General features: G+C 34.5%; 1 protein-coding gene across 2 annotated transcripts in view; it reads right to left on the bottom strand.

The window, feature by feature from the left end:
• The window catches only part of PAN3 (Poly(A) specific ribonuclease subunit PAN3), a 38,612-nt gene that overhangs the window by 12,539 nt on the left and 12,289 nt on the right, over positions 1–13,784 (bottom strand). For both annotated transcript variants that reach the window (XM_073074649.1, XM_073074648.1), the window contains exons 7-8: positions 11,642–11,881; positions 3,313–3,467 (exon numbers count right to left, since the gene is read on the bottom strand). In XM_073074649.1, the coding sequence (XP_072930750.1) occupies positions 3,313–3,467; positions 11,642–11,881 (395 nt within the window). The remainder of the gene's footprint in view (positions 1–3,312; positions 3,468–11,641; positions 11,882–13,784) is intronic.

Raw genomic sequence — 13,784 nt, 5'->3', positions numbered from 1 at the left:
AACTTTGAGTAGCAATGTTAGTCCTAGGATAGCTTAATTTGTAAAAATGATGCAATTACCTACAGAAATTACATTAATACAAAATTATAAAAGTTTATCCTATAATATTATTATTTATTTTCATGTATGTTCCCATTGAGTTTTTCGTTAAAAGTTAAAGCTTCATTATTACAGTTTATTTTTATTCTACCTATATAGTTGTCCCTGCTAACAAGAACATCATAAAAATGGTCCCTGGTCAAGAAAAGGTTGGGATTCTCTGGAAGATTGGGAACAATGTAAACCTAACTTGTGGGGTTACAAATTTGCATCCCTCGTATTTTGATTGTGCATATTCCGGTTTTTTAGTGCATATTTCAATGCGTCGATATTGCATTTGATCCGATGTCAAATGACCACCTTGTTGTAACGACAACGGTCAATTACAAAACGGTAATATTAGGAGGGAATTTTTATGTATATTTTTATGAAATTTAAATTGCAACGGACCATTAATTTCATGTCTCTAAATATTTTTTGTATGCCATGAACTTTTTGATACTAATTTGTAAATTTGTATGTACTCATTACCACAGATTTATGAAGAGCTTGCATTTTTAACGAAATACTAATTTGAACATATTTTGGAAAAGGTGCTATAAAATCGGATATCGGGTACGGTCTTGTACGAGGTCCGAAAAACATATTCCGTTTCTGAAGTGCATTCTATTTTTGCATTCTTTAATTGCAGTATAATATTGGTCAAATATATAACTATAGATAACTTTATCTCAGGCCAATAACCGACACAATATTATCGTGTAAAATACACATTTTTTATCAATAACTTTTTTCATAACAAACGTTATTTATTTAATAAAACAAGCTATAATTATCATCTGCTTTAAATATTCGTACGTATTTCCAGTTACAACTGATTTTTTATAATTATGAACGAGTTCCTAAGTTTACTCAGAGTTTCTGAAGTTACGCGCGTATAAGAAATTAATTAACTGCTTCTTAATTAAGGATAATTCCGTGAAGCCTGAGACTTCTATAAAAAATATTTTTAAACGTGTATCGAATCTAGCAATCCGCGCTTGATCAGCGTGGGAGACTATGTCCTAAGCCCTTTTCACTATGAATGGAGATCCGTGCACAGGCACAGGACAGCAATACGTTTAAATGTTGATACTTAGGTACCTATAGTGCGTGCCAAACTGCAAGTCCGCTCTGAAGTTGTTGCGAGCAGGTGTAGTCATACAATTTGCTATGGCGATGCGATTCATTTCTATATTCAGAGCGGACTACCAGTTTTACGCGGACTATATCTATTGTATAGAAGAAGAAGAATCGGGACAGTTAAAATAAACAATACTTTGAATATCCATATTTGGTTCTTGTCTGGGTCAATCGATCAATCTATATTTATGATCGCTCTTTGCAACAGATTAGAATATCGTCGACTATCTAGCAACATTATATAGAACTCCAAACCTCCAAATAACCTAGATTTAGAATAAACTAGATACCAATCAATATGGACTCGTTAGTTATTAGCGGAACAGAAATCTACCTATTATTATTTATTCAAAATGTATGATTTTGTATAGTTTCATTTACTCTGAAATTTGAAATGATTTGTACAAAAAGAACGAAAACACAATATTAGGATTTGATGGAATTTATTCCCGTATTGAGATAAAAATATTCCTATCAAAATTATGTATCTTTTTGTTTCCGGTTTCTTTATTTTTAATGCAGAAAGCTCGCCGATTTCATTATTTTTATTGCAGACACGCTCTAAGCATCGAGGTTCAATTCTAATATGATTCGAACTCCTTTAATCGTTATGTACGAACATATACACATCTTAGTGTGATAGTTGAGTGCCTGCATTACCGTACAATTCACTCACGTCGAACCACGTCCAGATCGATGCGATTACGATACATACGAACATTATAGACTAGCTACAATAAACCCCCAACGCCAGGCTGTCTGGCGCACGGAATACATATCATAATCATAGCTAGGTTCATAAACTGTTATACGGCAGCCTCCCCAAAATACCTATCAGATTTGCAGACGGTGAACAGCCTCCCCTCGATTTCTGGTTCACCCCTCGCAGACGATTTTAAACACGAGTATAGCTATCCATCGCTGTTGTCTGGACACTCTCCATCTCATTTTTACATCGATTTTGATAATGCTAAGTACTGACTGCACTGTACATTCAATGGTATTATTACTATTGATTTATCTGAATACATTAAAATGTATGAAAGTAAGGGACGTACGTTTTTCCGTTAATTAATATTTTGGTTTTCCTATTAATGCGGTCAACATTAAAATCAGGTAGGCACTCAATTACCTATCGACAATGTCATGCATATTATTTTATAATTATTCGTGCTGATTAAATTCGCGCATGGAGTATAAAATTTAATTATATTCGCCGAAACAGATTGAACGGTTTTAATTTACATAAAGCACACGCATATGTAGTGGTTTCACATTTGCGTGTTAGTGATGTGAGGCATGTTTGATTTTTCACATTCGCGAATAGATATGTGTATGGTTACTTTCGGTATTCGACTATTCGCGAATACGAATGCAAATAAAAAAATACGGTTTATTTTTTATTAATATAAGATAGGACTTTATTAGAGTTACCTGTGTGTTGTTTACACTTTAATTAGATTAACAACCACAAAAAAGGAACTATTTCTAATGAAGTTACCTATCTTAGGATTGTATTAAAATTTTGCAAATACGAATTTCAAAAATTATTAGAATGATTGCGAATGCGAATGAAAATTTATGGTACATCACTATTGCGTACATAACTTAATGTTAAGTGAATACCGCAACTTACATATATAAATAATTTCAAATAGGTGTATATCCTATACGCATACGATCACGGATGCTCCGCGGAACTTTTACAACAGAGTTAGAACGCCAAATGCTAGCTAGTATTACAATGCATTGTTTTACCTCACGTGTTATTAGGGTACATCTTCTATGATCGCTTTGTTCGAAATTCGACCATCCCATTAAAACATTTCCAACTCCGAAAAATCACTTTATCACACTAACGATTCTTACCTGCGTTTCACTAAAGGTGTCGCAATGAAACGTACATTCTACAAATCTACATTGTAATACAAAAACAACGATATATGTATCATCGCTATACTCTGAGAGAAATCCCTAAAACATGACCCACTGCGCATTTACATAGATAAGTCAGTTGACGCTGCTGCAGACATACCACGAAGACCTGTACCTTCAGAAGCACAAGAATACGGACAATTTCCAGCTTCTCACCTGATGAGTGTAAGGCCTCGGCGCGTCAGGGTCCGAGGAGAACGGATCATGGTAGACGCCGTTTGATTCGGCCGGGTTCCCGTTGCCGGTGGCTGTCAAATACTTCTCCAATAGCGACGTGCTTCCTGCGTGGTACTCATACACCAGTATGAGCGCTGTAAAGAAATTACCTTTGTTATGACTTACACTTTTTACAAGCTTTTTAGTAACTTGCTACATATATTAGTAAAGATTACTCTCTCCTAACAAGAAAATGTAACCAGTTTTAACAATTGAAATTAAAATGTCATCTATTTTCGTGTTTGAAAAATATTAAAAAAATGTAGTTTTTACATCATTTACGAATAAAACGATATTTCTGCGCACTTTTTCTTGGATTTCGTATTTTTGTACCTCTTAACTGCGCATGTCAGCATTGTTCCGCGTAAGTTACACCATGACAGGCATTAAATGGCTGACAGAATTGTCAGCCGTTTAAGCCATTTAATGTCTTCCTTCATTTACAAGGCGGTGAGATATCTATACTTATCTATGACTTGCTATGATAAATGTGTATGAGATAAATCGTGTAACAAAATTGTTAACTATTTATACCAATTGCTTAAGGACTGAAAGGCAAATGGATGTCCGGATGGATGGATTATGCCCGTTATGAATAATAATACACCTATCCGAGTTTCTCGCATACAGTATTATTGTTAATAACAAGAGTTAATGAGCTTGTTAAATCGATCTCGATAAGATCAACATTATAGCAATACATTAGTTGAATAGAAATCTTATTTGAACGCATAGATTAGTAAAGATACTTCGCCGCCTTGAAATTGAATGAAGCCACAAACAGCTTATTTTAGTAAGTTCTTTTTTTTTGAATCCTTGACAAATAAAATCATGTTTAGAGAAAATTTACGAATAAATAACTAATTTACGTAATAATTACGTAATATACGTAATAAATAAATAATTATTTCAAATATTTTAGGGACATTTTAGCACGGAGACGTGGCAAAACTTTTTTACGCAACTATTTCAATTCTCAAAACTGGGTACATTTTCTTGTTAGGAGTGAGTAATCTTTACTTATCTATGGTTGAACGTTATGGATCTTGTTCAGCATTACATTGTCCATGAAATCCATAGAACAGGTATCTATTAAATATAACGCCACAACGTATCTGTTGTACGAATCAATGTGCATACTATTGTTATTCAAAAATTACGTAACGATATAACATTTAACTTTAAAATAGAATTAAATTGCCTAACCTTGGATTACGCAAATCATTTAAATACAAGGCATATCTACTGAGTGTTTTTGAATCTGAATGCAACGGACGCCTCTTAGTACCTTACGTAAATAAAGTAATAAACTAGACAGAATGACTGTTTAATATCTTATGCAACTATTGTTTTATGTTAATTATGACTCCTTCAGGTGCGTTAGGGTGGTAATACACAAGCGACAAATGTCGGCGACACAATAGGAACACGTAGTTTGCGTTAGGTTCCTTAGGTTTTCCTAAAACCTTATGATCACTAAAATCTCATGATTTTCTAATCGTGAGATTTATCGATGATTGATGTTATGATTTTCTAATCATGAGATTTTAGTTATTGCGCACATAGGCTGACACGCGAAATCAACACGACGAAGTTAGCAACAAAGTATCTGAAATTATAAAGTTAAAAATAAAAAAATATAAGATTAAATTTAGGGATTGCGCACATACACCTACCGAGAAGTACAATCGACATGATGAAGTTAGCAACGTAAGAGCTGTCATAATATTGCACTAAACTGCAGTTGCCTCACACCTTACGAGAACAAAGTTTACGATACCTATGCTAAGCGTCATTCTTTTATCACTATAAAGAAGCTTCGTGCAGAGCTAAAGGAACAATCGGGATCCAAGCTAAACGTGACTCAATTTGCGCTTGTTCGTTCAGTAGCCGGAAAAGAAAGCGCGAGAGTAAAAGGTAACGAGGGGGTAAAAGGTCGCTGAGGTCGCTATTGCACAAGGACCACGGTAGAGGCACTTTCACCCTCACTGAGCAGACGGTTTAAATTTAATGAATAGTTGCAGTACTTACACAAGCTACTGCACTCGTCTGCCAGCGACATTACATTTCAAGTTAATTGTCGACTCTGTTATTTAGGGCCGGTTCACATTAGGTCGGGCCGAGTTTTACTGTTCAGAGGCTGAGAGTTCTTGCTGTTCATATTAATGAAAAAAAATCCGAAGGTTAGATTTAATTTACAAAATACACACTTGTTGCTCAGTGTCAACATCAACTGCAATTTGTCAGTCGTCGAATGGTAAAACTGTCAGGCCGACCTTATGTGAACTGGCACTTAGTTTTATTGTTCAAATATTTTTTTATAATTACGTATCCACCATTATATAAATGTTAAATTAATATTATATTAGTTACATTATTTGAAAGGTCGTAGAGACAGTATCGATCGGAGAAGTACAATAGTCAAACCAATTTCTTCCTTAAAGCAAATCTGCATTTCGGTGGAGAGATGTGGATGCCTGCTGACTTGATTTGTGATCGGCTTCACTCAAAATCTATTAAATTTGGACTAAATCACAGATGTTAAAATCAGTTTACCATCAAGTGGTTTGCTACTCCAATCTTATAAAAAAGTCTTATTATTCCGAGTTTTTTTTCTCATTACAATTTATAGTAACGAAAAGAGATATAGGAGACGTTATGGAGGTATCACTGATCTATACTGAGTGTATAAATCAGTTAAAAATGTTTATTTCATTATAATAATATGATATAATATTAAAAGTACCTAATGGCGTCACTAGAACGGACTTCCACTTACGCTAAGTGGAAAATCGTTAACGTAGGGCAGCCCATCATATTAAATTTTAAACTAGGCCAGCGTATATCATAATGCAATTTCGTATCGATTGAAATATAATAAGTAATTCATAACAGTGTTCTAGGTATCCTGCCACCCACCTTCACCCCGTTCACCGCCTGCCTGTATTTTAACAGAGAAATCGATAAGCTTATAGGCGCATACAATGGTATCCATCATTTCCAGGCAGCGAGAGCTGGACCCGGGCTGCGACGAGCCCCCACCGCCCCCCGCCCGCCGGCCTCACCTCCTCGCGCTCTCGCTCAGCGCAGCCCGGCCAGTCTAGCTCGATGTTATTAATTTGTTATTCCTGTATGCAAACTTTAAAGTGCCGTTGAAAGCATCGTTTTAAAGCGTCCTTGTATTTATGATGTTGGTACTATAAGTACAAGTACATATTTCTCAACTCATCATCCCATCTATAATATCATCATTCATGAACACATAACCAGATTATTAAAGACTACTTAAACTTTTGAAAAAATCTGTATGTTAAGACACAGAGAACTCTTCTCTGACTAATAAAATTACATTTCCGTCATGAAATAAAATTACATTGTCTCTTTGGTATATTGTGAGACTTGTGAGATAGTTTTTAACCGACTTCGAAAAAGAGGAGGTTCTAAAACTAACTACTTCGAAAAAGAGAAGGTTCTGTATTTGGCTGTAAGAATTTTTTAACACCAAATTACAGGTATCGCTTTAGAAAAAAATGTGGAAGATCAGGTTCAATTTAAGATAGTCATAAATAGATATGATAGATCGAAGTTACAGAGACCTATAAAGAGACCGCACATAACATTTGAAACTAATGTGTGTGTGTGTGTGTGTGTCAACTCAAGTCAAAGCAACACCTAGATAATTATTTCCAAACTAAAATATTATAAGGAATAGGTACTGTATCGTACGAATGAATCAAGTAAAGAATTTTTTGATTCTTTTGCATACACCCACATCATTATTTCTCGTTAGCAAAGCGTCCGACGGTATTAAAAGTACAAAAAACAAAATTAGCTGCCTGCAAATAGGTAGGAACCTACCCCTCCGGCGAGACAGACATATATTTGTATTCGCAGGTAGAGGGTAGGGTGGTTGTCTGGATGTACTCGTATTTAGCTATAAGTAGTAATTTAGGTATCGCCGATCGATACGTGGGGAGTTCGGAACCCCATCCGAAACAGGGTATACCCTAGGTGGCTAGAATATATACGCACTAGGGTGCAGCGAGGGGCGCACACCCTAATGAATACGTCAGAGAGATCTAACCAAATAATTGTATTGAATTTTAGCCGGGCTCAGTTCGCCGGCTCTCTCGAATGTATTTGATTTTACAGGCTCGTGAATATGTTTTATTACTACCTTAGGTATATCATTAATGTTACGCATTGTTCTTAAGCGACTTCAAAAAACAAGGTTCTGTATTCAATCGCTATGTATGTATGTATGTAAGTTTGTATATCCGCGAATTTCTTATATGTTACTCATGTAATTTAGTTGGAGTTTTGGTTATGTTTAGTGGGTGGTAAGAGTAAGTCCCAACTTATATCTAAGGTATATGTGCCCTACCTCAGACAAGAGTCTAATCCTACCTGAGGTTGCTTACAAATGTTCAAGTGAGAGACTACATACTATCAGATCGACTGCTCGTTTTTACTCCTATTAACTGGTAAATGAGTCTTGTACTACATTAGGAAAAAAGGCTTATGAAAAAATAATGTGTCAAAAAACTAGGTTGCCTCAAAACGCTTTCATTGTTCTATATAGGTATCGATTAGATATATGTTTCGACAAAATGAAAAAAAAAAAATATTTGATGTAATCCTTTGTTCTAACTTAACAAAATTACGAGTAATTATTTAATAATGAGGCTTGCGTTTGATTGAAATGTTACAATTAATCAGAACCTATTAAGGATTTGGATAGATTGCAATTAACCGATATTTTCTGATGTTATAATCAACTGAAATTGTGATATATTTTAGACTATTTCGATTAAAATTTAATTCGGTGTATTCGAATTCAAAACTACAATATCCTTGAGAGTATTTGATATGTCAAGCATCTGGAAGGTAAGTTAGTAACGGGAAGTTCAAATGGGATGTTTGATTTGAACAAACAGCAAGCGTACGAACTTACGAAGAGGCTTTTAAGGCAACTTTTTACTCTATGTACTCGTAACTATGTACTCTACGTACTCGTAATTTATCATTTGAAATTATATAATTAAAATCATTGACTTGTTCACACGTCCACAAGTCAATGATGAAAATGTAACTAATAGTTTCAAAGAAATTTAAAAATAAATTGTGTCATTAGACTCCTTTCTTTTTCAGTTAGAGTTACTACATCATCGTATGCTATCTTACATACCCTATCTTAAATATAAATATAGTAAAGCACTGAATACAGAAGCTACAAAGTTTATTGCATTATTTGCATAATTGATAAGCTTTTAGCATAAGCCTTTGAAATAACAACAACAGACTACCTTTGCAGTCAGTTCCACTCTAATACGAATAGATTAAGGGAACTACTAACAAACAATTCTAGCCTCGGTACCTACTTATACAGAGTGTTCTAGAGTTCTAACGATAAACCGAGGTTTCTAGAGAACAGCTTAGAGAAACAAAGATACAAAGGGAAGGAGGATAACACAAAAGGACGATACGATGATATTGTGGTGTCACGAATCACAGCAAGTAAAGGGATATAAATACCACAATTTGCTTACAACTAATGTTTTATAGTTAAAGGTAACCATAAATCGTAGATCAAAATAAAATTACCTATATTAAACATGTACCAGGTGGTAATGTAACTAAAAACATAGTTAAAACATTTAATTGCGAAATTCACGGAAACCAAAAATCGCATTTATTTTATTTTGTAATTTGTATTATTTGCAATATTAATAAACTGAAATAAGACCGCGTAATTCCGAATAAATATTGGCACGTCAATTTTAACAAAAATTCCATCAGAAATCAATCCGCCTACGGGTATTTGGATATTCGCGAAAAATTGTTTTCGCAGTAAATATTTGCAAACAGAAACGCCGTGGATAAGCTTAAAATAAAACCGAGATTTCATCTGAAATGTTATTATATAGGTACACATCAATTGCATGGACACTGCAGCTGTCCGCACCAGGAGGGTTCAGGCAGCTTAACGCACACGCGGACATGGGGGTAGAACCAACCAATAGCTACGGGAGGGCTGCGAGTGTAATAACAGAACTTTAACTCACACATAACCATACGTTTGCGTAACATGTCGATCAGAGGTTAATTTTAGGGTCCAGTAATTAAAGATGGAACCTTATAAAAAATCCTGTACGTATGTCAGTATTTCTGTCTCTCCCGTCTTCGAATACATAAAGATCTAAAGAAAGATAAGGCAATATGCACCAGTGTACCGGTAAATTGTTGGTAAATACAAAAAACCGATGGCACTCCATAAATAGACTGAATGCACAAATGAGTGTAGAATATTTTTAATCAAGTCAATACTAGTTAATAGGTGCTTCTCTGGTGTTCTTTAAGTATGTGACAAAGAATTTTAAAAACAATTATAAGGTACCGAAAGTGATAAAAATCACTCATAATGAAATAATTAGACTCCATTTTCAAGTTAGCAACCTCGGGAGAAATTTAACATTTTCATTGCGACAACAGTACAAAGCCGACGCACTTGGCAGTCTTCATAAAAATGTTTACAAAGCAACGGTAAAAGTTTTGTACCTTGATTCTTTTCCTTTGGTAAACTGGAAGTTTAATAAACTTCAGCGAGTTATAAATATCGTTCAGGAAGCCGTTACTGTTCTGCAAAACTCAATGGAAGCCAAAATAAAAATTTCCCTCATTTACAAGAAACTTTGCAATGCTACCGAGTAAGTACTTGCTACTGAAACGTGACGAGTATTAAAAATATACTTGTTTTATGTTTTGCGTTACGATGGTTTTAAATGGTTTTATATTTAAAAGAGTAATTGACATGGATTATTTTCCCTTTATTTAAGTAGTTTTGAAATATGACTTGAAAATGTTTTAGTAGTCTTATGATATTTCAATGGAAAAAAAAAATTACACGCCTTTTTGTTAAAAGTGTGGCTTCTGTTAACGCAGTATTTTTTATGATTTTGATGCACCAAACGAGGTAACAGTCGATATTATGGTCAATGATCACTGTCGCTTATGGATAATAATCAACTCTGAATAGAGGTAAAAGTCTATGTGAGAGTGGCAAAAAAGATGTAAAAGTCTATCTGCATCAGTACCTGAAGAGTAAGTTGGAACGCCTTATGGAAGTATCACATTTCTCATACAATTGTTATTACAAACATCGGAACGTACGTCAATGATCATTTCCGTATTGACTCAGTAGAATGTGTACAAAACCTTAATTACTGAACAATCATGTAAACATCAGAATCCCACAGACCAACAATGAATGCGATCAATGAGAATATTCGTAATTATAACAAGTGTAAATTTAAAATAAAAAGCTATGCACTTATTTCAATTCGTCTTTGTGTTACAAGTGTTTTTATACAAGCTCGCAAATGGTTTTCTCGATTGCCCAAACTTATTGAGTCTTTTAAACTTTTCAATTCCTAGAAGAATACCGAGATTTTCAACATTTAAACTTTTTTCTGATAACTCCCATAAATCAAATCTCGGGCAGCATGCGCCTATTAACAGAATCATTAAAGAATACAATACTGTCTCCAGGACCTCAAATTTTGACATCTTCTCTACTAATCTTAAGAAGATCAAGTGTACTACATTGCATTACGATTGTGACACTTCATTGTAACTGTATAGACATTATTGTGCTTCTTCAATTCAATTTTATGTTTCTTTTTTTTCCATTAACTTGCTTGTAGTCTACACCTAGTCTAATTATAGTGGCATTAAGCTAGCCCCTTATGTGTTTTGTTGTACCTTAACTGTATAAATGTTCATTATGTTGGTGTTCAATAAATAAATAAATAAATAAATAAGTGTAGCTGTCGCGAAAGTACGAATAATAGACAAAAAGTCGCGAGTAAAAATAAGTCCAGCGTAAGTGTCCAGAGAACTTTCACTGAGTTTTAAAAATTACATACTTTAAACCTTTACGTACTAAATCATAAAACACAAGAGGCAAAATTTAATACGTTTGAATTTATTTTGCATTTTTGTAAAGTATTAACAATTTTATCATAAACAGTCATACATTTTGCCGTATGTCGTCCTCTTTTACCCTCCTATGGGGAAAGGGTCCGTAAAAAATAGTACCTGAAATATGTCAGCAAAACCAAGAAATAACCTCCTCAAGAATAATATTTGAAAAAGAAATTTCGCGTATATTATAGATTTCTGATGCTCCGAAGTCCGAACATCCAACCATCGCCTTCTTCCTTCCCGTCCTTATACATCCTAGGGATAAAGTAACTTTAAATATACTTACAGTGATCGCCGAAAGCTTGAGTTGTGAAGAACTCGTAGAGGCGCACGACGTTGGGATGGTCGATCTGCTTCCACATCTCCACTCTCTTGGTGATAACTGAGGAGTATGCGTGGAGCCGCCTCAGAGCGTAGTGTTCGCCGGTCTGGCGGTGCGTCGCGCGGTACGACGAGGACAACGCGTGCGGCGAACAATTCTCCAACGGGACCAGCTCCGTGTACATCTCCACATTGTCCGGCAACTCTGGAATGGTACTCTCGTCAGTCTTCCGGAAGACGCAAATTCATCCTATCGGAATCGTGGATTGCCTTACTTTTACCGGCACATTTGTAGAATTATAACGCTGAGTATTTTCAGATTTTTTTCTAATTTTGGCATTTTATTAAGAGGTCAAATCTGATTAACCTGGAATTCGGAATCGCACGGATCTCAAAGCGAAAGGGATTTAGGCTATAGTCCACCGAGCTGGTTAAGTGAGGATTGTATTGGTATTAAAACATACTTAGCTGACAATACAATAAAATAGCATTTTTGGATAGTAACATCCCAAGCCCAACCAAAAAGATTATTTTTTTGTTTACTGGATTCATCTTGATATGCACAAAGTGAAAGTCTGAAATGTAATGCGTACGGCATGAAAATCTTTATATATATATATTTCTTATGTGTGTGTGTATGTCACTGAACTCCTCCTAGACGACTGGACTGATTTTAATTAAATTTGTTGTGTGCGTTCAAGGGGACTTGAGAATGGTTTAGATTCACAATTTAGTCGGTGGGAAAAGGTTTTTTATTTAATTTTTAATTCGTAAGTAGTTGTTGATTTTGGAATGTTTCACATTGGATTCGACAGACTTCGCTACCATCGCAGTTTCAAATATTCTATTTTTCGAACCCGTTAGTGATAAGGGTTGTTCACCCTTAACATTTTTTTATTTATATGGCAACACAACGTTTGCCGGGCCAGCTAGTATAGACTATATTTTACAGACACGATAAGATATTGATTGCAGTAAATTAGCACGTATACAGGGTGAATTTTTCAAACGGGCCTTCAGGGCCAAATCAGAAACTATAAGGATTAGCGAAAAATGCTGAAAGTTACGAGGCCGATTTTGATAAAAACTATAAATGCATCATTTCTTTTTTTAAATAACTTTTTCCCTAACCGGGAATCGAACGAGTTCATTTTGAAAAAAAATACCCCCTTTATATTATTCCACTATCTGATAGTGTTGCTTATAAGGATCAAAATCTGGGAAGTAATGTTATGTGACAAATTAAAGGAAAAAGAAAATTTTGAAGAAAATACATATTTTTTTCATACATTGACATACTAATCCTTAAGGATTATACATAACAAATGATTTATGTATAATTCTTTAGAAACATACATAAGTCATACCATTGAAGAATTTGTTGGCTAATTATTCGATGTTATAACCATGACTTACGGCTTAGTATGAGTAAGTAATAGTTTGGCAAATAAGTTACCGTTTTTTTAGGATTATTTTTTTAATAGAAATACATAACTGATTAAATAGTAAATATGAATGATCATAGTATATTCCTGTAATTAAAAAATACCTATAACCCCTGCAATCAATGATTTGTTTAAAAAATCATTTAAAGTAGGAAATACTGAAATCCAAAAAAAGTGTCCCTAATAATATGGACACCCACTGTAGTTTAAAAACCTTTAGATTACGGACACACAAATCAACATGTTCTTAAATACGAATTCGGTTCAGACACATAAGTACATAAACGTACATAGATGTGTAGATGTAGGGTGTGTGGGTTTAAGCTCTACGTCGATGTGTGTTTCATGACATATAATAGTCAAATCTGAGCTTTTATCATCCTTACCAAAATAATAAATGTGAATGTAAGTTTGTTTGTTTGTTTGTTTGCTAAACTTTCCCGTTCTAACTACATAACAGATTGTCAAGAAATACTGTACCCACGTTCAAAACAGGACATAGGGCACCTTAAAAAAGAACGATATAAAACTCTGACAGTGGGCGAAGCCGCGGGTATAAATTAATATTTGTATAAATATGAACTAACTACATTTAATCCATACATTGATTGATCAAAGGGGGATTAAAGCTTTGTATGCCTTTGTACCTATTAAATGTGCCAG

The sequence above is a fragment of the Epargyreus clarus genome, unplaced genomic scaffold (assembly GCF_041222505.1).
Source record: "Epargyreus clarus isolate Ecla_fem2 unplaced genomic scaffold, WU_Ecla_fem_2.2 ptg000007l, whole genome shotgun sequence".
Taxonomy (NCBI): Eukaryota; Metazoa; Arthropoda; class Insecta; order Lepidoptera; family Hesperiidae; genus Epargyreus; species Epargyreus clarus.
This window is presented reverse-complemented; position numbering and strand designations above follow the sequence as displayed.